At 37.2% G+C, this 24,503-nt stretch overlaps 1 protein-coding gene across 2 annotated transcripts in view; it reads right to left on the minus strand.

The window, feature by feature from the left end:
• Positions 1-324: 324 nt before the first annotated feature.
• The window catches only part of EXO1 (exonuclease 1), a 34,341-nt gene continuing 10,162 nt past the window's right edge, over positions 325-24,503 (minus strand). For both annotated transcript variants that reach the window (XM_053605937.1, XM_053605936.1), the window contains exons 8-15: positions 24,081-24,268; positions 23,019-23,115; positions 20,419-20,644; positions 16,025-16,271; positions 10,737-11,298; positions 6,787-6,888; positions 3,845-4,038; positions 325-596 (exon numbers count right to left, since the gene is read on the minus strand). In XM_053605937.1, the coding sequence (XP_053461912.1) occupies positions 461-596; positions 3,845-4,038; positions 6,787-6,888; positions 10,737-11,298; positions 16,025-16,271; positions 20,419-20,644; positions 23,019-23,115; positions 24,081-24,268 (1,752 nt within the window). In that variant the 3' untranslated portion in view covers positions 325-460. The remainder of the gene's footprint in view (positions 597-3,844; positions 4,039-6,786; positions 6,889-10,736; positions 11,299-16,024; positions 16,272-20,418; positions 20,645-23,018; positions 23,116-24,080; positions 24,269-24,503) is intronic.

Raw genomic sequence — 24,503 nt, forward strand, 5'->3', positions numbered from 1 at the left:
ACTGAACACTGCCCCATTTGTGTAATGATCTTTAACCCTTCAAACTACCCCTCCCACCCCAACAACCTTTTCAATTCAACACTAAAGGATAGCAAGGCAGACGAAAATTTAAAGCCTGGAGAAATACCTTGATTTCCCGTAGGATTGCCGTTTTCCATTTACCACCCTTCTACTTGACAATGTTACGGAAATCTTTAGAGCAGATTTTTATCAACTCCAGGGGATTTGTCCAATTAACATTAAAACTTCGAAAAAAGTGTCAAAGATAAAATTATTCTTCTATTTAGCGTCTTATAAAAAGCTAAACAAAAGAAACAATTAGATAGTTAATATACAAAATGTATTCTATTTTAAAAATGGTATAGATCTAAGAACAAATCGTTCAGGCTGGTAACTGCTTCATTCCCAAAAAGGGACTTCAAATTGATAAGATTCTCAGGTAGGCAACAGCAGTCTGAGTTTATTGAAATATTGCTCTCTGAACACGCATACATTCAGGCTTATTGAATATATCCTCTTCTGCTTCTGGGGTTAGTTGGATGTTATCTTTGACTGGAGACAGAGGCTTCTTACAAGAAGGAAGCTTTTCAGAATCTCTGCAAAATATAATGAAAATAAAATTGATAATTTTAGGGTACAAGATGTTATAGAAGAAATAATCTACCTGGACAAAATAGAGGTATGTGAAGAGGGTAAGACCCTTTACTATATAACCTGTTTCAATTCATTATACAACACATTTAGGTTCTCCTTGGAATACTCCCAATAAATTGTGCGTTTTGCTTTCTAGTGCCCTTCCTGCTTTCAAAATCGCCTTTCAGTGCAGGCATTAGGCTACCGCTAGCTATCCATTAACAAAGGCAGAATGATTCCAGTGAATTTTAATTTGTTTCTCCTTAGTCCCTTTTCTCAAGTTTGGCAAAGAATCAATATAAGTGAAGCACGAACAATAGTTAATCATCTTTTATTCCCTTCTCCACACCCCCTTTTTTGTAGGAAGGGAACTCCAAGTCTGTAAAAATTCAATCCTATTATGAAGATACCACAGGTAATTCTAACTCCCGTCAACAAAAATTAAACAAAAGGTCCTATTTTCTTCTTCTTCTTTTTTTTTGAGTCTGCTGCCCTGAGTGCTGTGGTACTATAGTTCACAACAACCTAAAACTCTTGGGCTTGAGCAATCCTCTTGCCTCAGTCTCCCAAGTAGCTGAAACTACAAGCATGTGCCAGTGTGCCTGGCTAGTTTTTCTATTTTTAGTAGAGATGTCTTGCTCTTGCTCAGGCTGATCTTGAACTCCTGAGCTCAAGCAATCCACCTGCCTTGGCCTCCCAGAGTGCTAGGATTATAGGCGTGAGCCACCGCACCCAGCCACAAGGTCCTATTTTCCAAAAGGTGTTTAAGAATGCTGTTGTGCACTTTATTTCTATCAACAGTTCTAGGGCCGGGGCAGAGGCTCATGCCTGTAATCCAAACATTCTGGGAGGTCAACAGGTTGAGCTCAGGAGTTCCAGACCAGCCTAAGCAAGAGCAAAACCTGTCTGTACTAAAATAGAAAAACTAGCCAGGCATAGTGGCACATGCCGTAGTCTAGCTACTCGAGAGGCTGAGGCAAGAGGATCTATTGAGCCCAAGAGTCTGAGGTTGCTGTGAGCTGTGATGATGCCACGGCAGTCTACCCGGAGTGACAGAGGGAGACTCTATCAAGAAGCAAACAACAACAAGAAAAAAACCCCAAACAAACTAAAAACCATTTCTCTACGTATGCTCCACAGACCTCTGGAGATTGATGAAGCACTAAATCACTGATTGTATTAAATCTCAACCTTTTGGTACACTTCCTAATATCCTATGACAAAATGAGAAGCACACTTAAAGCACTTGTATTTCACATCAAAGTTTTCTCAAGCAAAAGCATTTGAAGTTCATTCAAATTTAGGTATTTGGCAAAGGGTTTCTTGGAAACCAACAGAGTGCCTGTTACTGCAAAGAAAAATAACTTAACAGTATTTTGAAATGTGTTGCCAATGATAAAATTCAAGTGAAAATAGAATTCTGAAGAACTTGTATCTGTCACTTAATGACTTTCTAGTATTTAAGGCTTGGCTGATTGTGATTTTTTTCTTATATTGTATAATAAAATAGGTCAACATGAAAAAGAGAAGTACAACTCAAGGGATAAATATTTTCCAGATCACTAATGCATCACGATACAATATCATGCACAAGTTAGATTCATTAAAACTATACCAGTGAATTATAATGTAACAGAGTATGCAAAGTCAGCTGATACGGCTTCACATTCCATGTTGCAACTAACCTTTAGAAACTACTACTTGTTTGTGACAGCAAAGAATAAAATTTATAATTATCTGAAAAAGTTATTAAAATACACGTTTTCCAACTACAAATATGGGTAGGGTGAGATTTCCTTCATCAACCAAAATATGTGTACTAAATCTTAACAGAGCAAATATAGAATCAGATATAAGAATTTAATTGAGTTCTATTAAACCAGATGGTAAAGATTTGCGAAATGTAAAACAAATGCCACTTTTCTTACTCTTTTTGGTCTCGGAAAATATAGCTATTTAAAAAAATATATACTATTCTCATTCATATGTAATGGGCTTATGGTTATTTGAAAATATATTTTTAATTATCTATTTTTCATTTCTATTATGGTTAAGTGTTGACAAGTATAACCCACATAAAACAAATGGTCTGGGCCCTCAATAAATTGCGAGTATAAAAGTTTCCGAAAACAAAAAGTTTGAGAACTGCTACTAAATGCTTTAACCATAAATGTAAAGTAAGAAACAACTGTCTAGCAGTTGCTTATTTACAAAGTGTCTCCACTCATACTTTCTCATCTGAGTGTGACAGTATCTCTATTAGGTAAAGCTTTAACCTGATCACCCACATAACTTAAAAAAAAAAACCACTTTTATTAAACTTAGCACATGTGCTTTACTGAAAAGAACAAGAAAATAACTACAAACTATTAGTGGCTACCAACAAATTAACTACCAACTATTCTGTGGCTAATTTTGTAGTCTAACAGAAGGAAGTATTATGGTTAAAAAATTTAGCTTATATTAATCTTTTAAAATAGTATTTGCCATGTACATTAGAACTCTGATTAATTCATCACATAAACTAAATGATTCTCTCCATTCTATTTTTTTATCTTTACCACAATTGTACATCCCCATTTTAAATGTGATAACTTAGGGGAGTATGATGCTCCTACCCCTTGTTTAAAACTATCCTTCTTACAATCCTGAAAGATAACAGAAAGCTTCAGAACTGGATAAGTAATTTGCTTAACCACAGAGAGAACCAAAGCCAGACTGAGAACTGTTTTACCAGTTTGCCATTTTCTTTTTTTTTAGAGACAAGAGTCTCACCTTGTCACCCTCGGTAGAGTGCCGTGATGTCACAGCTCACAGCAACCTCCAACTCCTGGGCTTAGGCGATTTTCTTGCCTCAGCCTCCAAGGTAACTGGGACTACAGGCGCCCACCACAACGTCCAGCTACTTTTTTGTTGCAGTTCAGCTGGGGCCGGGTTTGAACCCACCACCCTGGGTATATGGAGCCGGCGCCCTACCCACTGAGCCACAGGCGGCACCCAGTTTGCCATCTTTTTATGAAAACAAGGTATAGAAATGGAAATTAAATAACCTTATAAACAGCTGGCTAAAGAGAATAAAGAAAAATAATTTTCTTTTGGTGAGAGAAACAAAAATTGATTGATATAAAACTAGAAGAAGTTGGGAGAAAGAGAGAGAAATTGTGGAAAAGAATACTTAATCCTATTTCAGAATACGGAAAAGGCAACTCACTTTCTAAATCCAAAATTTTTCCAGAGCTCGTTGATCTTTATCTGTAATCCTGGCTTGTTCTCGGCATTATGATGATTTCTCTTCTGGATGCCTGCAGGCTTCTTGCTCAGCCCACTGACTCTGGCAGGTACTAGAGGTTTGATCTTGGTCGTAGAAAGAGAATCCATGGAACTAGATTTATGTAGCCCAGGAACCTGAAGAATAAATGCCTGTTTTAAGACCATTCTGCTAAAGTAACTACCTTGAGTTAATTTCAAACTATTCTTTATACATTGGAACTGAAGAATAACCCATTAAGCAATGTGTAAAAATGTGCTATTTATAAATGTCTAAATTGAATTCATCATAATTATTATTATTTTTTGCAGTTTTTGGCTGGGGCTGGGTTTGAACCTGCCACCTCCAGTATATGGGGTTGGCACCCTACTCCTTTGAGCCACAGGCACCACCCCATCATAATTATTTTAATAGGTAATATGTACACCTGGCATAAAATGTAAGTGTTACAATAGAACAGGAAGAAAAGTCAGGCTCTCTCATTTCCTCACTGCTTCTTGTTCCAGAGGCTATTGCTGTTGTCAGTTTCCTGAGCGTCCACTGAATCACTCACACATACAGGTAGAAGTGTGTTACACACTGCAATGCACTTTGTTTTTCTCAATTTATCTTGATTCCACTTGATGATGTATCTTACGGATTTTTCCATTTCACAAGCAGAACCGAATTCTATTTTGAATAGGTAATCTATCCTTTCTTTGTATAAGAACGCCATAATTTACTTAAACCTCTGTTGACATTTAGATTGTTTCTACTGGAAGGGCTGATTTTTATGCTGTGGGTGGTATGGAGCCATTAGTTTTGTTGTTGTTTCTTAGGACAGTAAGAATGAAATATATAAAAAAAGTTTTAAGACTGATTAATTTGGCAGAGGATGAATAAAAAATAGAAAAGTTAAAATAAAGGTTCACAAAGAAAGATGAAATCCTCACTTAGGGTGTTGGTAATGGGGAAAAGGGAGAGAGCAAAAAACAAGACAAATAAATGTTAGAATGTGGAGATGGGTTGATGTTTGGCTGTTTTTCTCTACCTGCTGCAGAAGAATTTAAGCTGGTGGTTATTAAAAAAAAAAAAAAAAAAAAGGACAGCCCTAAGATTTTGAAACCAGGTGACAAAGAATAATATAATTTTATTAAACAGATAAAAACAAAAATGTTCTGAGAAGAAATTATTAGAGGTAAAAGATATGAGCTGATTTTAGATGTTAAAGGTGGATATCAAGGAGTATTCACCCAAAGAGTCATCAAAACAGAAGTGATAGTTGAAACCCCGACAATGCAAATTTTTGAGAGTACGAATTATAATAAAAAGGCGATGCTTCACTGCTAGATATAACTTCTTTCCAGAAAGAGCTTTCTATATCTCTAGTCCTATCCATCACTGCAAATAATTTTGTAAGTATCTTTCCTAATTTTTCATTCTGATTATATAAACACACAAATGTGTGCATGAATACTTGTAAGCATTTAAATAAAAATACCATGCTATATGTATTGTTTAATAACATTTTATCTTTTCACTCAAAAAATAACATAGAAATCTTTCCAAGTCAGTATATATGTTTGAAAGGCCTTCTCAAAGATTTAGAAAATAATCTCATATTTAGATATTTTACATTTATGCTTTTAATATGCTGGAATTTGCTATATAGTGAATATTGTATCCCCTTAACATTCAGCTTGAATTGCTAAGGTTCCTTTGGGAAGCCATTAGGTCGAGAGGATGTAGCCCTCATGGGTGAGACTGGTGCCCTTAAAAGACAAGACATGAAAGAGCTGACCTCTGTCTCTCTCGTGTGAGGACACGGCAGGAAAAAGCTGTCTGGCCAATTCTGCCAGTCTGCGGAAAATAAATGTTTGTTGTTTAAGCCACCCCGTTTACGATATTTTGTCATAGCAGCCCATGTCAACTAAGAGATAATGTGTATTTATATTATATGTGAGATAAGGATCTTCTTTCAAATGAATATGAAGACCATTTGCTGAAATTTTTAAGACTTTATGGTACTAGAAAAATAATATAAGCTCACTGTAGAAAAACACAAGAAGAAGAACAGAAAAAAGTTCACTTGTATTTCTACCACCTAAGAGCTAAAGCCCATGATTATTTGATAATTTACTTACTTGCTTTTAGTTATTATTTCCAATTTTTCACCATTGTAAACAATGCAGTTTTAACTTTTCTTATACTTAAATTCTCAATGTTTCCTCAGGTTCTAGAATGCACTTACTATTGAAGATTTTCAAATTGCTTTCCAGAAACGACAGCCTAATTCTTACATTCTTAAATATGTTGTTCATCTCACAAAGCCTTTTGGTAATACATCAAAGTTAAATCGTACATGCCTTGGGACCAGTAATACCACACTCCATGGAATTCATCTCTATAAATTATTCAAGAATACATCCTCAAATACTTATTCTTAAGATCTTGTTGTAGATACTATTTGCTAAAGCAAAAAGTTTTTAGGGTGAATGACAAAATAAGGGGATTGGCTAAACCTATTTAATGGCATATTATATAGTTATTACAAGTAAATTGAAGAAGAACTTTATGTTGCAAGAGAAAATAGGTTTATAACTTAAACACACTTAAACAAGCAAAAACTTGGTTCTAGGAAGCCTAAAAACAGATAATTTTGTATAAATGAGAATATGGGTATTTTAATCTTTAATTTTGCTTGTATCTCTCATTTTCTTTCCTTTTTTTTTTTAAGAAACAGAGTCTCACTTTATCGCCCTCGATAGAGTGCTGTTGCATCAGAGCTCACAGCAACATCCAGCTCTTGGGCTTAAGCAATTCTCTTGCCTCAGCCTCCCGATGTTTCTCATTTTTGAATAATAAGAATACATTGCCTCTGAAATGAAAACAAATAAATGTTTTACCTTGTTCCTTAGACATGTGTCTTTTCTTGAAAAATGAGATAAATGTGGCTTGGAGGCCTGATTACCTTGATTATCAGGTGACTTAATATTACAATCAGATTCCTAGATCACCCAAATCAAAAAATAAAATAAAATTAGATTTTTAACTATGGAATTTTTATGACAACAAACCAATATTCAACAAAATGGAAAGTAAGTAAAAATATGGGATAGAATTAATAAAGGAAAAGGAATCTAATATGGAAAGGATAATACCTGCCAGTTTTATTAAAGAAGTTAGCAAGATGTTTTAGCTGGAGAAGTAAAGTGTTGAATCAGTGCAGCTACATATCTTTTAATTGTCTGACACGTTCAACTTTAAAGAGAAAAATGATATCTACTTTCAAGAAGCGGTGTAGTATTATATAAAATGCTCTTTTACCTTTAGCAATGACTTTAAAGTCTACTCTCTGCATCTTACTCTATCAGATAAGACTTTCCTAAAGATATAGAGTTCTATTGTAATCTGTATTCCCATGAAAGTCAAATAAAAAAGGACAATGTGGCCAGGTGCGGTGGCTCATGCCTGTAAACCCAGCACTCTGGGAGGCGGAGCTGGGTGGACTGCCTGACTGAGCTCACAGGTTCAAGACCAGCCTGCGCAAGTGGGAGACCCCGTCTCTAAAAAATAGCCAGGCCTTATACCAGGCGCCTGTAGTCCCAGCTACTCGGGAGGCTGAGACAAGAGAATTGCTTGAGCCCAAGAGTTGAGGTTGCTGTGAGCTATAACGCTACAGCACTCTACTGAGGGCAACAAAGTGAGACTTTGTCTCAAAAAAAAGAAAAAAGGACAATGAATGGAAATTCAGAAAACTTCATACTTTTATATTTTTCCAGGATTTTTTTTTTTGAGTGCGGTCTTTTTGACTGAATTAAAATTTTACAGAACTGGGGCAGCGCCTGTGGCTCAGTGGGTAAGGCACCAGCCCCATATACTGAGGGTGGCGGGTTCAAACCCGGCCCCGGCTGAACTGCAACCAAAAAATAGCCGGGCGTTGTGGCGGGCACCTGTAGTCCCAGCTACTCGGGAGGCTGAGGCAAGAGAATCGCTTAAGCCCAGGAGTTGGAGGTTGCTGTGAGCTGTGTGATGCCATGGCACTCTACCGAGGGCCATAATGTGAGACTCTGTCTCTACAAAAAAAAAAAATTTTACAGAACTAATTGATAAAGGGATTTGTTCTGTTTAGTTTGGATTTGGTTGAGGGGCTACACTTGGGGATCTGGAGGGCCTTGTGTGGCCTTGCAGCCACAGTGTAGGGACACCCTCACAGCTGCCAACAGTGGTGACTCTGGGCTAAATCATTTCCTAGAGACGATGAGCAAGATCCTAACCTGATCACAACCTCAAACAGGGTCAATGAACTCAGTACAAACAGAATCTATGGGTGTTGCTTTCTTCCATTGAACTACCAACAGCAGCTCTAACGTTGAAACATTTTCTTCAGAACCATATGATAAAAACTAATACTTAAAGCAAAGCCAAAAAGGCATCATGGCTTTCTGAAACATTTTCTGAATCAATGAAAGATTATATCATTTTTAAGTTATCTGTCAGCATCTAATTCTTTGAGAATTAACTACTTATTCTAATAGGTGTTTACTACATCTGGCAGGTAGAGAGAGGACTTAATAAATGATTTCTAGCTTTGTTTAGTTTATTTTTGGTGGAAGACTTCCATATTTCTGTTACTGATTAGTATAAAAAATAGCTAACCCAGAAGATGGAGTGTGGAGTTCTGCCAGCATAACGAGCCCCTCACCCTGGTAGAAGGGTGAGGCTTCTTGTTGAAATATGGCTAAGAGCTTAAAAAGCAAGCAAAACAGAGAGATGCATGCTGGAAAAAGAAGAAAGAATGTCTCAAAGCTACTTAGAAGACCTAATATCCTCACACATAGACAGGGGTGTTTTAGGAATGATGTTTAAGAGACAGCAACTGTTGTGGTAAGCAAATGGTGCCAAGAAAAAAGTGTAGTAAGAGGTGAAAAAGAAAAAAGATGATATTACAATGGAGGTTCATAGTAAAACAGAGGGCGTTCTAGACCAGTGTAGATAGGACTTGGTATGGGTGAACTCAAGGCAGGGCAAGAGAAAGGGAAAAGAAAAGCTAAAGTTTCAAAGGCAGCTAAGGGTTTGGTTCAGCACACTCCTAAAAACTTAAAAAATGCTACATGGAGGCCAGATACAGTGGCTCATGCCTGTAACCCTAATACTCTAGGAGGCCAAGGCAGGCGGATTGCCTGAGCTCAGGAGTTCAAGACCAGCCTGAGCAACAGTGAGACCCCATCTCTAAAAATTAGCCAGGTGATGTGGTGGGCGCCTGTAGTCCCAGCTACTCAGGAGGCTGAGGCAAGAGGATCACCTGAGCCCAAGAGTTTGAGTTTGCTGTGAGCTATGACACTACAGCCCACAGCCCTCTACTAAGAGTGACAACGTGAGGCTCTGTCTCAAAAAAAAAAAAAAAAAAGTACATGGGATAGATTCAGGGTTCAAATACATAAACTGATTTCAGCTTTCTCCAAGTGAAAATGCCCTAACTCCACATTTTAACTTGGCTTTTTTCTTAAGAGTCCAGTACAACTTGAGGTTTCCTTTGGGAACATGAATGAAATAATTTCTTTTCGATAAATACAAACTATACTGATTTTTTAGATGCTATTTGATATTTGAGATTACCAGACATCAAAATGCTGTCAAATATTACTGTGGCTATCATTATTCTTATAACTTGGTAATTATAATGGGTAAACATAATACTGTTATTTTATCTTTACCAACTATAACTGGTCTCATTTGAGAGAACTCATAGTTAAAGAAAGGTATTATGACATCACATCATTTTTAAATGTCACTGAATCTTATGAGCAATAAGTTATTTACTGCATAATAACATCTTGGTCAATAACAGTCTGCTTACATGGCAGTGGTCCAGTCCTTAAGATGTTTCACAATATTTATACAGCACCTTTCTATGTCTAGATACACAAATACTTACCATTGACTTATATCTGCCTACAGTTTTTAGTATAGTAACATGTTACACAAGTTTGTAGCCTGGGAGCAGTAGGTTATATCCTGTAGCCCAGGTATGTGGGTAAGCCACACTATTTGGGTTTGTGTGTGTGTGTATACTCTGTGAGGTCCCCACAATGATGAAATCACCTAATGACATATTTTCCAGACTGTATCTCTATTTTTTTTTTTTTCTGGCCGGGGCTGGGCTTGAACCCGCCACCTCCAGCATATGGGACCGGCGCCCTACCCGTTGAGCCACAGGCGCCGCCCTGTATCTCTATTTTTAAGTGGTGCTGACTGTATTTATTTGGAGTTTTGATTTTATGTCAGAATAAAATATATCTTATAAGGGAGAAAAAAGTGGTTAGGTTGCTTTCATAAATTTAAAATGGAATAACATAAAATGAGTTGTGTTACTACTTTGTTTTGTTATAAAGGGGACATTTAGCAGGAGTAAGATGAGCAATGAAAATGTATTTCTGGAGTTATAAACCTTACAGATACCATAACTTTAACAGGGCTATTTCCTTAAAAGGTTTCAAATATTATCTGAATTCAAAAGTATATTAAGGATTTAAACAGTAAATTTGTAATAATTTTTCATTTCATAGATATCATCGTGCTTAGGTCTTAACAGTGCCACATCTTGAGATACATATTAATGGAACACAGTGATTCAAGAAGTATAGAGTTAAATATACAGAGGTTTAAAATATGAAAGACAGAAGTCATTCAAATGTATACCATGTAAACTTCTCTACACAGGATTTAGAACGAAAAATTACGAGACAGTCATTTCCATAATGTAGATGAAATTTCTTTTTTTTTAATTACCTGATTAATATCCTATTTTCTCTTACATATGAATTTAAGACAAAGTCTTTAGAATTTGACTTACCTCTGAATCGGAATCATTATTAGAAGGCTGAGAAAGACTTGATGCATTGAAACTGTGCAGTGATAATTCCACACTTTCCTGGGACTGTGAAGACCCCACTTCATGCAAGTGATGAGATTCATCCCCTGACTTGTCACTCTCTAGCTGAGATACATCAGACATGCTACTCTCAGGCAGAGAGGAGGGGGAATCATTCTTTCTTCGGAACTGCTGTAACGCTGTGCTTGGAGAGGGGCTCGGAGTCCTAGAAAAATCTCCAAGACCTCCAGACCAGCTAAAACAACTTCTTAGTGTCCTCAAAGTAGGCGGTGAAACGGTCCTTGTGAAGCAGCTGGTCTTAAAAGACTGAGAGTCTTCATCAGCAAACCCTGCTACGTCGTCTGGAATCTGATCATTTGAAGCATGTGCCATATTTCTATCAACCAGCTTCTTGCCTTCTAGGTCTGGATGATCTGATTCACTCAAATTAGTCTCCTTATCCTTGACAGCAATTTCATCTAGAGGTTGGCTGCTCACTTCCTTTGCTACACAGTCAACAAAATCCAGAGAACTGCAAAAAAACCTAACAGAAAAAAAAAAGAATGGATAAGTATTAAATATTTTAGAGTTCTCTCAAAAAGGTGTCAAGATGGCTTGGCACCTATAAGGCGCCAGCCACATACATCAGAGCAGAGCTGGCAGGTTCAAATTCAGCTTGGGCCTGCCAAACAACGACAACTACAATCAAAAAATAGCTGGGTGTTGTGGCGGGTGCCTGTAATCCCAGCTACTTGGGAAGCTGAGGCAAGAGAATCACTTAAGCCCAAGAGTTGGAGGTTGCTGTCAGCTATGACACCACAGCTCTCTATCTGGGGAGAAAGCTTGAGGTTCTGTCTCAAACAAACAAACAAAAAAAGGTGTCAAGATTGAAAATAGAAGGGCCTGGTTTCTTTTTAAAAAGGGTCTCACAAATATATAATTTCATAAATAAAGGCATAAAAATCTTAAATTTTATTCCTAGTTTAGATTTTGATTATGCCAACATTCACTCGTTTAAAAATTTATTTATACAGGGCGGCGCCTGTGGCTCAGTGAGCAGGGCGCCGGCCCCATATACCGAGGGTGGCAGGTTCAAACCCAGCCCCGGCCAAACTGCAACAAAAAAATAGCCGGGCGTTGTGGAGGGCACCTGTAGTCCCAGCTACTCGGGAGGCTGAGGCAGGAGAATCGCCTAGGCCCAGGAGTTGGAGGTTGCTGTGAGCTGTGTGACGCCACGGCACTCTACCGAGGGCAATAAAGTGAAACTCTGTCTCTACAAAAAAAAAAAAAAAAAAAAAAAATTTATTTATACAAATGAATTTTTAGACAGGACATTCTAAAAGTTGCCATCGATATGCACATCGATAAGCACTTGGAGCTTCCACATTTTATCTATACTTGGTTATCATACAGGTGTACTTTCCCTGACCTTTTAAACTCTTGAACAGAAGACAAGCTCCCCAAGGGTGGTACTGTCCGTGACTTTGTATCCTCCACAGAACGCAGGGTAGGGGCTAAAACATGAAGAGATGTGGAAATACGCAACAGGAAGGACACTTTGCAACTACTGTCTTATCTTCTTTATGAAAAAAAAAATAACCATTTACCCCTTAGCTTTACTCCTAGCATTGAATTATCCGGAAACTTGTATAGAACTTGTAGTAGTACACTAATCTACCAGCTTGCTATGTATTCTATAAACTTCTGCACTATTTAAATATTGAGGTTAAAACTTTCAAATCAATCATTATAGTCTATATTACTAAAGAGGTATTACTTATTCAGTGTAGCAGCTTTAAAAAAAATGCTTAAAAATAGTCCAATAAACATGAAAGAAAGATCAGCATTATTATGGAGGATTTATTCAAGGGGAGTTTTTAGGTTTAAAAAGAAAATCCTAGAGTACATAATCAGATAAATATAAAACTTAATGAGAATTTATCCACTTAATAAGCATTAGTTCAAATCCAAGATAATAAAAAGAATATTTACTAAATGTTAGAGAATAAAAATCTTTTCTACCCTTTCATCAAACCCCTAGACAAGTAGTGTGGGCACAGGACAGGAAGTGGGATATGGAAGAAAAGCTCTTATTTGGCTTTTCTTTAAGCGTAAAACAAGCTCTGAGGTTTGATCATAAATGCCTTTTTAAATAAACAGTAATTCTTATGATTCCCACCTATTCTGGCATGCATTATCTTATGGGTAAAGAGAAGTTATATTGACAATACCCAGAGTTATACAATTAGCAAAAGAACAGAATTAAAACTCAGACACCCCCCCGCCCCCCACCAGCAGGGCTGCTTCTTCCTAATTAGCCTATAAAATAACTTAACTGATACTTTATTTCCAGATCTCAAAAACTAAGCGGGCATATTTCCAGGATAATTATCTATAAAATAAAGGTAATTAACTTAAAACAGGCTTTTAAAAAAGCAGACAGATTGGAAACAACTTTTTACATGTGTAATACCTCATTTTAGTTGAAAAAGTGAAAGGGTGATAAGAAAATGTTTGCATATGTATTAATGACTAGGCATTATGCCAAGGGCGTGGTAGGCAGAGCTTCTAGGAACCTTCACAACAGCTTTACATATATGATCATCCATATTTTATAAATAAATAAGTTCAGGGAAGTTAAATGATGTGTGAAATATCACTCAACTAATAAGATGACAGAGTGAGAATTAAAATCTAGGCCTGTTGGATTGTGTGCTGCTTTTAAACCATCACATTAACTATGACTAGGAAACTCTGTCTCTTATCCCTGGTACTAATAACTAATACATGACCCTGGGAGGTGAACCTCTCAGAGCCTCAACCTCTTAACCCCACTTAGTGACAATAATATTAACCCCGTGGTATTTCTTAATATTGTTGTAATAAGAGAACACTGAAATATTAAAATTTGAAAATTAACTTTGAAAACTAATTTAACAATATTACTAATTATTACTACCTGCTGCTGCATAACCCAGGTCAGAAAATTAGACATCAAAGACTTACTCCTAATTATTATTCCGCAGGAAGCGGATTGAGGACAAAAAAATTATTTCTTCAGGCATCTCTTAGTGTGCCCTCTGAACAATTTACTAGCGAAACATCTAAACTGTATTAAGTAGCTAAGTCTAGTCTCAAACCTGAGGCTTTTCTCAAGCTCCTATAATGCCTAAACAGCTAAGTTCTGTATAGATACACAAATGTTATTCTCGTTAATTGGGTCCAAACACTCAGCAGCAGAGAAGAGAAACTACTCTTCACTGGAAAGTGGAAAAATGAAACCAAGTTCTGAAAATTTCTCCAGATAATGGAAGTCACCTTTCTACAACTTTTAAATGAGCACATACCATCTAAAACTGTGTTCTTTTGCAAACTACTTTTCATCATTCCACTGTTGACAAGCTCCTTTAATGAGGGTGGTGGCTGAGGAAGAATCAGAGTGCTCAGTTTATTGTGTTGTGACTGTTTCCTTGAAAAGACTCAATGAAAGAGGTGTCTGAAACAGCAACCTGGAGCCAGGCTAAGGCGTTCCCAGTGGCTCATTCCTTCATGCCCATCTCCCACTATCACAAACTGCAGCCTGTTCTACTAAACTTAAAAACAAGAAACAAACAAACTAAAAAGACCTCGTTCTAAATCTTCCAGAAGATTACAGGAGCTGGTAGATTTTCTCTTTTTCAGAGTTACTGTGGCATGCCTAGATAACTTTTGACACCTTTGCGCCCTTTTTGGGATTGTGTACCATCTTCCAGCATTAACAAAATAAGTTATTCATTGCATGTTTTTCAGCTATCAGCATGTCTTATACACTTTCTGATTTAATTGTTAGAACTCTTAGTGCCAATTTTTTTTTTTTTTTTTTGAGACAGAGTTTTACTCTGTTGCCCTTGGTAGAGAGTACCGTTGCATCACAGCTCACAGCAACCTCAAACCCTTGGGCTTAAGTGATTCTCTTGCCTCAGTTTCCCAAGTAATTGGGAGTACAGGCACCCACCACCACGCCTGGCTATTTTTTTGTTGTAGTTGTCATCGTTGTGGCAGGCCTGGGCTAGGTTCGAACCCACTAACTCTGGTGTATGTGACTGGCACCCTAGCCGCTGAGCTACAGGCATGGAGCCCTTAGCCCCAATTTTTAAGAAGAGAAAATGGAAGCAACCCAGAGGTTCATTTGCCCAAAGTGAACGTCTCAGTAATGAACAGGACAAGACTCAAATCTAGACAGTTTGATTCCAGGGTCAAAACTCCCAAGCCGTACTGACTCTTCAAAATATCATTATCGCTCGCAGAGACAGCCTAACTCATCCTTGTGGTCCATTTGAATTCATTCTTCATAGGGCACTCAGAATGGTCATTCTAAACACAGGAATCACATCATACCCCTTCTCTAATTAAAATCCTGTGACGTTTCCTTTCGCCTCTAAAGATTGAGGTTCTTAGCGTGGCATAGAAGCCCTTAATGGCTAGCCTCCTGCCCCTTTCTGCTCCCTCATCATTAACTTTTCCCCAGCTTGCATTCTGGTGGTGGTAAGGATGGCAGTGATCAGCAGTGAGTAGCTGCCTGGTACCCACGCTGCTCTGCACCTCCATACTTTGCTCAAGCTTGTTGACTCTGCTGCAAAGGTACTTGGTCCCAGTCTTTTTTTGTCTGCTTTACTCCCACTCATTTTAACCTAGGTAGAGACACCCAACTCTCACCCCCTTCCTCTCATCCTTTCCAACCACTGCCCCAGCATTAGATGCCCCTTGAATGCTCTCAAAACGCCATATGTGTGCCTTTATCACTGTACTTACTACACTGTATGGAAAGATTTTGTTTATGTACCTATGTTTCCAACTATAAGCTGGACAACAAGTGTCTCAAAAACAAAACTATGTCTTTCTCATTTTTGTAACCACAGAACCAGGCGTGCTATGAGGTTCTCAATTAGTATTACAGCTCTTCGGTCATCTATACTTAGATATATTTCTGAAAATGCTTTGTAAAACTGTAGTAAGCCCTCAGAGAAACTGAAGAGTAGAAATAAAGAAAGGAGAGGAAAGAAACCCCCAAATAACTGTATTTCTATAATGCAAAATGAAGTAACAGGGGATACAACCCTCTTTTATTGATTCTGTATACAGAGATTATAAAAGTAACAGAAGTGATACATTTTGGTCAGAACTAAGGCAACACATGATAAAATTATAATCAGCTTAAAGGTCCTATACTTCCCTCCCTCAGATTCTGTGTTTATTCAAGACAAAGTAAATACCAAGACAAATTACTATACCTGCTTCTGGTCCCTGGAACAACAACTGCACCACTTTCTTCATTTTTTCTCTGTAAAAGTGTTGCAAATTTATTTCTTGTCCTCGGTGGTGTGCTTAAGCTTCTTTTGTTGGTAGGTCCACCTACCAGGTCAGGTACGAACACTTCAGAAAAGTTTAATGATTTATTACCTTCACAGCTATTCTTCTTGGTCTTCTTTGTAAATGAAAATGAATACTGACTCATCAGGTCATCTTCCGATAGCTCTTCTAAAAAAACCCCAAAATTATCTGTCAATCTTTGTTTCACTTGTAGTTAGATTTGGCCTTAACCTCAATTCCACATCCTACTGCCCTAAAGACCAAATCTTACTTTTGTAAATTATGCCTTATAAAAGGAAACACAGGGATGACCCAAAAACAACATTTTCTTGGCTATGTTTTATAATTTCACAAATTATTTAAGATTTAATTATCAATTACTTGTGAAATTACTGAATCAAAATTTCAGGGCATAATCATTCTGCATGTCTATATATTCATCAAATTAAAGGCCTGATTTTGAATATAAAACATTTCTAGGGAAAATTTATGTGTAAATATATGATTATTGATTGATTTTTTAAAAAGTTCCCAATAAAACCAGCAGCTATTTATATACTTTGTGCATGTGTTATGGTTTTGCTTTTTTCTTTTGAGACAGAGTCTCATTATGTCACCCTCCGTACAGTGCCCTGGCCTCACAGCTCATAGCAACCTAAAACTCTTGGGCTTAAGCGATTCTCTTGCCTCAAGCCTCCATAGTAGCTGGTACTATAAGTGCCTGCCACAATGCCCGGCTATTTTTTTTGTTGTAGTTGTTGTTGTTTAGCAGGCCTGAGCCAGGCTGTAACCCGCCAGCCCCATTGTATGTGGCTGGCACCATAACCACTGTGCCGAGCCTGTGTTATGGTTTTTGAAGTATATGTAACTGTTGCATAGTCCAAAGTATTTGTGCCTTAGCCCCAATCCTCATCACTTCATTATTAGGCCCATGGAGACTATTGTGTGTCAAATGTATTCTCTGGTATTAGAGTAAATCATAAGACTAAATAATATAAAAAAAGGTTAAAGCTCGAGACAGTCAAGAACAGAAATAGAACTAAGGTGTTTTAAATTAGTTCAACTAAATCTGTGTCTAGGCCGGGCGCAGTGACTCACACCTGTAATCCTAGCACTCTGGGAGGCCGAGGCAGGTGGATCCCTAGAGCTCAGGAGTTTAAGACCAGCTTGAGCAAGATCAGCCTGAGCAAGAATGAAATCCTAGTTCTATCAAAAAGCAGAAAAACTAGCCAGGCATTGTGGCGGGTGCTTGTAGTCCCAGATACTGGGGAGGCTAAGGCAAAAAGATCTCCTGAGCTCAAGAGATTGAGGCTGTCATGATCTATGGTGATGCCCTGGCATTCTACCCAGGATGACAAAGTGAGACTCTGTCTCAAAAAACAAACAAACAAACATCCCCTCCCACCCTGACCCAAGTCTAAATACCTAAGCTTCTACTCCACAGAGGCTATTGTTGGTTAAGATAGGTTGAGAGTATCGAAATGCTAGAGACAAGATGACATCTCGGTTTTTAAAAGGCACAGCTTTTTAAAAAGCTTTATCAGTAAACTAGGTTTAGATTCATGGGAAAAACTAAATCTGTTTTATTATGTGGAAAGTTGCGAACAGCTACAGAAGAAAAAGCAAGTATTCTAGGACCCCCACCAAACCTTCCCCAAGAAGAAGCTACAGCAGATTAACCTCATTTTCTTTTTATATGAGATTGTTAGTATGGCTGGTCAGGGGAATTCACGTATTGACCTTCCTTGAATTCAGCAAGGCGCTTCAGTATCTCTCGTATTATCCTAGTGGACCGCATACAGCGGTATCTATTACACGCCAGTCATGTGGATTTGCAGAAAGACTATTGGCGACTGTTAATCTCAGGGGAAGTCTGCCTCATGTGCTCTGATTCAGTCATCATTATATAAGCAAAAACATTTTAACCAAAACTTTAAGACATAGGAAGCCATACTTAGCTGTTATAATTTCCGTAAGACACAAATAATACCCATGTTAGAAAACATTACAAAGATTTAAAAAAGAAAAAAAAATTTAACAGGCAGAACAATGAATTAAAATGAATTAAGATTACCACAATAGAGACAAATTAACCCACATTTTTGTTCAAAATATAGCTGAAGCTGACTTAATAGCAACTGGCAAATTTTGATTACAAACTCAGCAAATGCCAGCAAAAAGACAAGAATGCCTATAAGAGTGAACACAATCATAGTTGGTAAAAATAAAAGCACAGTCTCTGGATGAAGGACTGAAACAGTACAGCAATTCTTAAACATCTCCTCTGTTCTAAAGTAGACATGCAATCATACTCAATGGAACAATTAATATAGTCATTGAAAAAACTGTATTATATCCAAAGTCTAATGAAAATAGATAAAGAACTATGACCAGGAAGAAAAATTCCAGAGCATCACAACGGTTAGCTCTAAAGATCTGAGGTGCTGTTTTATAAAATAGGAATTAAATTTAATACAGTTTTTGGGGGGAGGTTGTTTTATATGTTCAGGGACAAAAATCCATTGTTAAGTGGTAATTGTAAAAAAAAGTAGATTTGCTTGGTGTGTGTCACACTTTATGGGGGCAAGACATGATTGCAAGAGGGACTTTACCTAACAATTGGAATCAGTGTAACCTGGCTTATTGTACCCTCAATGAATCCCCAACAATAAAAAACAATAAAAAAAAAAAAAAAAAGTAGATTTAGCCTCACATAAAAAACATACTAATAAAACCTCTCTACATAAAATGAGCAGACTACCTTGATAGAACAAAAGAAAAGGAAAGAACCTACACGTACGTTGTACTTGTTATATGCCAGGTACTTCTATATATTATCTTCTGTAACATATAAAAATTACTGTGAAATAAGCAATATCGTTCTCATTTTATATGAAGAAACAAAAGTTCAGAGATGTTATCATAAAGAAGATTTAAGTTCATAAGAAATCAGGTAATCTATACTTATTAAAAAAAAGCATAAACTAAAATTTTGCAAAGGTCTTTGTTTTACTTTTGTTATTTCATTCACTGATAGAGATATCTGAAAGAAGGAAGGAAAAGATTATAGTCATTCCTCCCACTTCTAGTTTTTGGCCAGGGCTGGGTTTGAACCCACCACCTCTGGCATATTGGGCTGGCGTCCTACTCCTTTGAGCCACAGGCGCCACCCCTCCTCCCACTTCTAAATATCATCTTTGGTGAAAAAATTCTCTGACCTTTTATCAATACCTATTATTCCACTCTTAGCATTTCTATTCAACAATAGTACTGGAGGTACTAGCAAGCAAAAAAAAAAAAAATAAAAAGCATCTAAACAGCAAAAGGAGAAACAAGACTGTCATTCATAGGTGACATGGTTGTCTCTATATAGAAAATCCTACAGACTCTACAAAGGAGTTATCAGAGTGTGACTTTATCAAGATCGTAAAATATAAGGTTAATATACAAAATCAATTGTATTTCAATATATTAACAAAGACCTGAAAATCAAAATAAAAACGCCATTTATAAAAGCATCAAAAATATGAGCTACAAGGATAAATTTGACAACAGATGTGTAAGATCTATATACTGAAAATTACAAAGCCTTGAAGGCATAAAATAAATGGATCAGAAAACTCAATATTATAGGATACCAACTTTCCCCAAACTTATCTATGGATTCAACTAAATCACAATAGCAATTTTTTTGGGTATTAATTAATAAGTTAATTCTAAAATGTATGTGGAAATGTGAAGAACATAGAATAGCCAAAATAGCTTTCCAATAGAAAACAAATTTGGGATGGGTGGCGCCTGTGGCTCAAAGGGGTAGGGCGCCGGCCCCATATTCCAGAGGTGGTGGGTTCAAACCCAGCCTCGGCCAAAAAAGGCAAAAAAAAAAAAAAAAAAAAACAAATTTGGGGGATTTATACCACTTGAGTTAACTATGAAGTTACAGTAATAAGAATGTACTTGATGTAAAGATGGATAAAGAGAGGAGCAGTACAGAATAACAAAGTCCAGAAAAAGACCCAAATATATGTGATCAGTTTTCAACACATATGCTAAGGCAATTAAATGGGGAAAAGAAAACGTTTGAACAAATGGTACGGAACAACTGAACTGCCAGATACAAGGTAAGGAACCTTGAGCTATACATCACATCATATAAAAAAAATTAACTCAAAATGAATCATAGGCTTCAATGTAAGAGTTAAAACTACAAAACTTCTAGAAGAGAACAAGAGAAAATCTTAGTGACTTTGAGTTTGGCAAATGTTTCTTAAATATCACCATATTAACTAGCATTTTGCAAAAATAAAATACGTACCACTTCTTGGTCTTTTCACTGTGGATGACTTCCTTGGAAGATTTAACCCCTTAGTGCTAATCAGTTGCTCAATTCCCATAGTATTTAGTTTTTCCTTTAATCGTGTAGCATCTGAAACACTATCCAACTCCAGCCGAGGACAATAATTCCTATGCCAAATGCTATTAGCATTAGATGATTTTTGACGTGTGCTGTCATTCCAACTATGACTTCTTAATTGGGTAGGCTAAAAAGGAAAAGGAAAATAATTCATTTCCCTCTGTAGCAACATAAATAAGAAATAAATATATTAAGTTATTCCTAAAAATAACTGCCCTTGATGAAATGTCTGCCCTCTGGTAACATTTTTGACCTTGCTGGTTGGTCCTGTGCTTTTCATTAAGTGTGTCCTGTATTCACAGGCCCATTTCTCTTCTAATGAGACGCAAGTGAACTTGTCAGCTTACCTCTAAGAAATCAAAAATAAATCTTCCTAAGCTGAGTAGTGCAAGAAATGAGACTGCTATCAGCAAAATGTGGGCAGGAATAAAATGTCTTTAAAATTTGAGAATTTTTTGCATACACGACATTAACTGGCTTAATTATCTGGCAGTATGCCTCCAAGTAATCTACATAAAATTATGTACTTAAAATTAACTGTACCATGTCTAAAAATTAGCTGAGTTCAAACCTAAACAATCTAAGTTACCAAATATTTGTTTCTATTAGACTGATACCTGGTACCATCTTAAGGGCACAACAGAGAAACAGAAACGACGTTGGTCTACACCGAGTCTTGAATGAAACTTTCTGAGAAAGGGCTGGTATCAGGTAGTACTGAAAAGTAACCACTTTTTTAATGCTAATGTAAGTTACCCACAATCACTTATTTTGGAAGACAAGGATACGCTAAGAGGATGTGCAATGACGTTCTAACAGGGAGGGATGACGGAAGGGAAAACAATTAACAAAGACGCAAAACTTGTCATTAGCTGGGGTGTGAATATCACCTGACAAAAACAATCCTACATAAACTTAGAATATAATGTAAGTTTTTCACTTAAAAGCAAAAATTAAGAACGACTGCTGGGAATTAACAAGGAAGGGAATGAGTATAAAAAAATAGTTTTAGCAGTGTGGGTCAAGGCATTAGCTTTCTTTTTTCTTTTGAGACAGAGCCTCAAGCTGTCCCCCTAGGTAGAAAGCTGTGGCATCACAGCTCACAACAACCTCCAACGCCTGGGCTGAAGCAAGTCTCCTGCCTCCGCCTCCCAAGTAGCTGGGACCACAGGTGCCCGCCACAACGCCTGGCTATTTTTTGGTTGCAGCCATCATTGTTGTTTGGTGGGCCAGGCTGGATTCAAACCCACCAGCTTAGGTGTATGTGGCTGACGCCTTAGCCACTTGAGCCACAGGCGCCGAGCCAGGCATTAGCTCTCTTGATGGTTTTATTGAGAAAACAGAAATAGGCAAGTGAAAAACCAGACTGGGAAGAACAAATTTTAGATATATAAAAATAATTAAGTAGTTTGGTGTATAATTATAGTTCCTATAGAAACATCTCTATGAAGGATGGTCCTTTTACTACTCCATAACTGGACATATTCAATACAACCAACTATTCTTTTTTTTTTTTAAAGTTTCTGAGACTACAGAAAAGCTTTAGAATCATTCCTGATAAAATTATAATGACATCAACTAGACATGGTGGCTCACACCTATAATCCTACCATTCTAGGAGGCTAAGACAGGAGGATCACTTGAGCTCAGAAGTTCAAGACCGGCCTGAGCAAGAATGAGACCCTGTCCCTACCAAAAATAGGAAAATTAGCCAGCTACTGTGGTGCTATATTGCAGAAGCCCACCTAGCTTAACTCTGTTAGTTACAATGTTTCACAAATGCTTAGCAAAGGACTGAATTAGTGAGCAAGGGTAAAAAGACCTGGATTAGACTGGAAGCTATGAGAAAGAAGAAAATACCAACCAGAAAGACAATTAAAAAGGCAAAGAGATTTAGCAATGAAAGGAAAGAAAAAAGTTTTTTCCAAGTTTTCTAGTCCGAGAGAATGAAAGAGCTCAGGTAACTGGCATTCACTTAGTTAAGAAATAAACATGGTAAACACAACAGTGATGTCTTCTTTATGAAGATCATGTTCTGTTAGGAAGAAACAGAAAATAAAATAGAGGCATAATGTTATGTAACAATAGGTAAAAAAGAAAGACGAAAGAGATGTTATTAAGGAAAGTTGATAAATAATGAAAAGTTTGGTTTTGACTATGGTTAAATTTGAGGCTACAGGAAATTATTTATGTAGAGGCACCTGAGATATTGAGAACTGGGTGAGAGATTGGGGTAAAGACAGAGATGTGAGTTCTCTGAATAAATGGGATGATTAAAGTCCTAAGGATTTATATGGTTATTTCCTAATTAAAAAAAAAAAAAAACTAACTGGTATACTTATGTTCTAAGATCTTATTTCTCTAGGATCAAGTTGTTTTCAATGTACATGCTCACAGTGCCTGGATATACAAATACTCAAAAGATGTAGATGTGCTGTTAATCTCAGTTCCTGAGACATAACTAAAATGTGATTTTACATTAACGGCCATGAAAATGTTACCATAGCAGTGTCTGGATTGTAGTCATCAATCTGTTCAAAAGTATTTATATCTTTATTTCCAAGTGCTATTTGAAGAGCTATAGAATTATCAACATACCTAGGTTGGTAAGATTAAGGAAAAAATGCTTTTATTAACAATCAAACGACACTGTACTAAGATAGAAAAATGTTTTCTATTGTCACAGAAAACGTTTAGGTTTACGACTATAGGGATCCTATGCAGTTTCTACACCAGCATTACTGAAACCACAGACACAGTTTGCTGGTGTCTATTTGTCTCTGCAGGAATTGACCATCTTGTGAAGCAAAGCCCCAAGTCATCACCAATTCCCTCCCCTTCAAGGGACGGGGAGGGGTAACTCCAAGCCACCATCTAAGTGACTCAGGGCTCTGCACCTGCCTGAGTGCACATGGCCAGTAGCTATAGGAAGGGCATCCTCTGCTGGTGTGTTCCAATACCCAGAGTGCTCTTCCGGAGAAACTGAGCTCCCTTGCCACGAGGGGTCTCTCAAGCACCACCTTTGGAATGTATACTGTGATAGGCTGTCAATCTGCTCCCCTCAGGTGATACAAGTAATTATTAGTATGCTATACAAGAAGAGCCTTAGACTTTTTTTTTTTTTTTTTTGAGACAGAATCTCACTTTGTCACCCTTGATAGTGCTGTGGCGTCACAGCTCACAGCAACCTCCAACTCCTGGGCTTAGGCGATCCTCTTGCCTCAGCCTCCTGAGTAGCTAGGACTATAGGTGCATGCCACAACGCCCAGCTATTTTGTGTTGCAGTTTGGCCAGGGCCAGGTTCAAACCCACCACCCTCGGTATATGGGGCTGGCACCCTACCCACTGAGCCACAGGGGCTGCCCAAGCCTTAGATTTATAAACAAAAACCTGTTCTAACTTTTCATTCGCATGGTAATTAAAGTAAACAAAATACAAATTTCACTATAAAAGAAGAAAGCAAAAAACAATCTACAAGCTTTTTACTGAATGTCTCATGAAAAATATATCCTAAAAATATGGAGGAAACATAAAATTCTACCATAATGGTTCAGAAAGGATACCGCCCAGCATAGCTTAGTGTTTCAGGGTCAATGTCATGTTCATAGGCATTCAGAGGGATTAGCTTCCTTGTGATGGGATCAAAAACTAGCTGATAAAGGAAGGTATTGTTGGCTCGAATAAATCCTTTGATATAATCTTCTGGTACTGTTATATTCATCTTGAGATAATGTCCAATTTTCTTGATAACCTAATAAGGGATACAAAAATATTTTATCTGCAATTAAAGAATAAGAAACATATTATCCTCAAGAACAATCCATTTACATTAGCAGGGACTGAAAAATCAATTGCTTTCAACTACATAAAAAATGCTACTGGCCAACACAATCATGTAAAATCACTCAAAATTCTAAGTCTCATAACTATTATTTTTTTTTGTTTTTTTGATTATTAATACAAAAGACCAAAAATCCATTTATACA

The sequence above is a fragment of the Nycticebus coucang genome, chromosome 10 (genome assembly GCF_027406575.1).
Source record: "Nycticebus coucang isolate mNycCou1 chromosome 10, mNycCou1.pri, whole genome shotgun sequence".
NCBI lineage: Eukaryota > Metazoa > Chordata > Mammalia > Primates > Lorisidae > Nycticebus > Nycticebus coucang.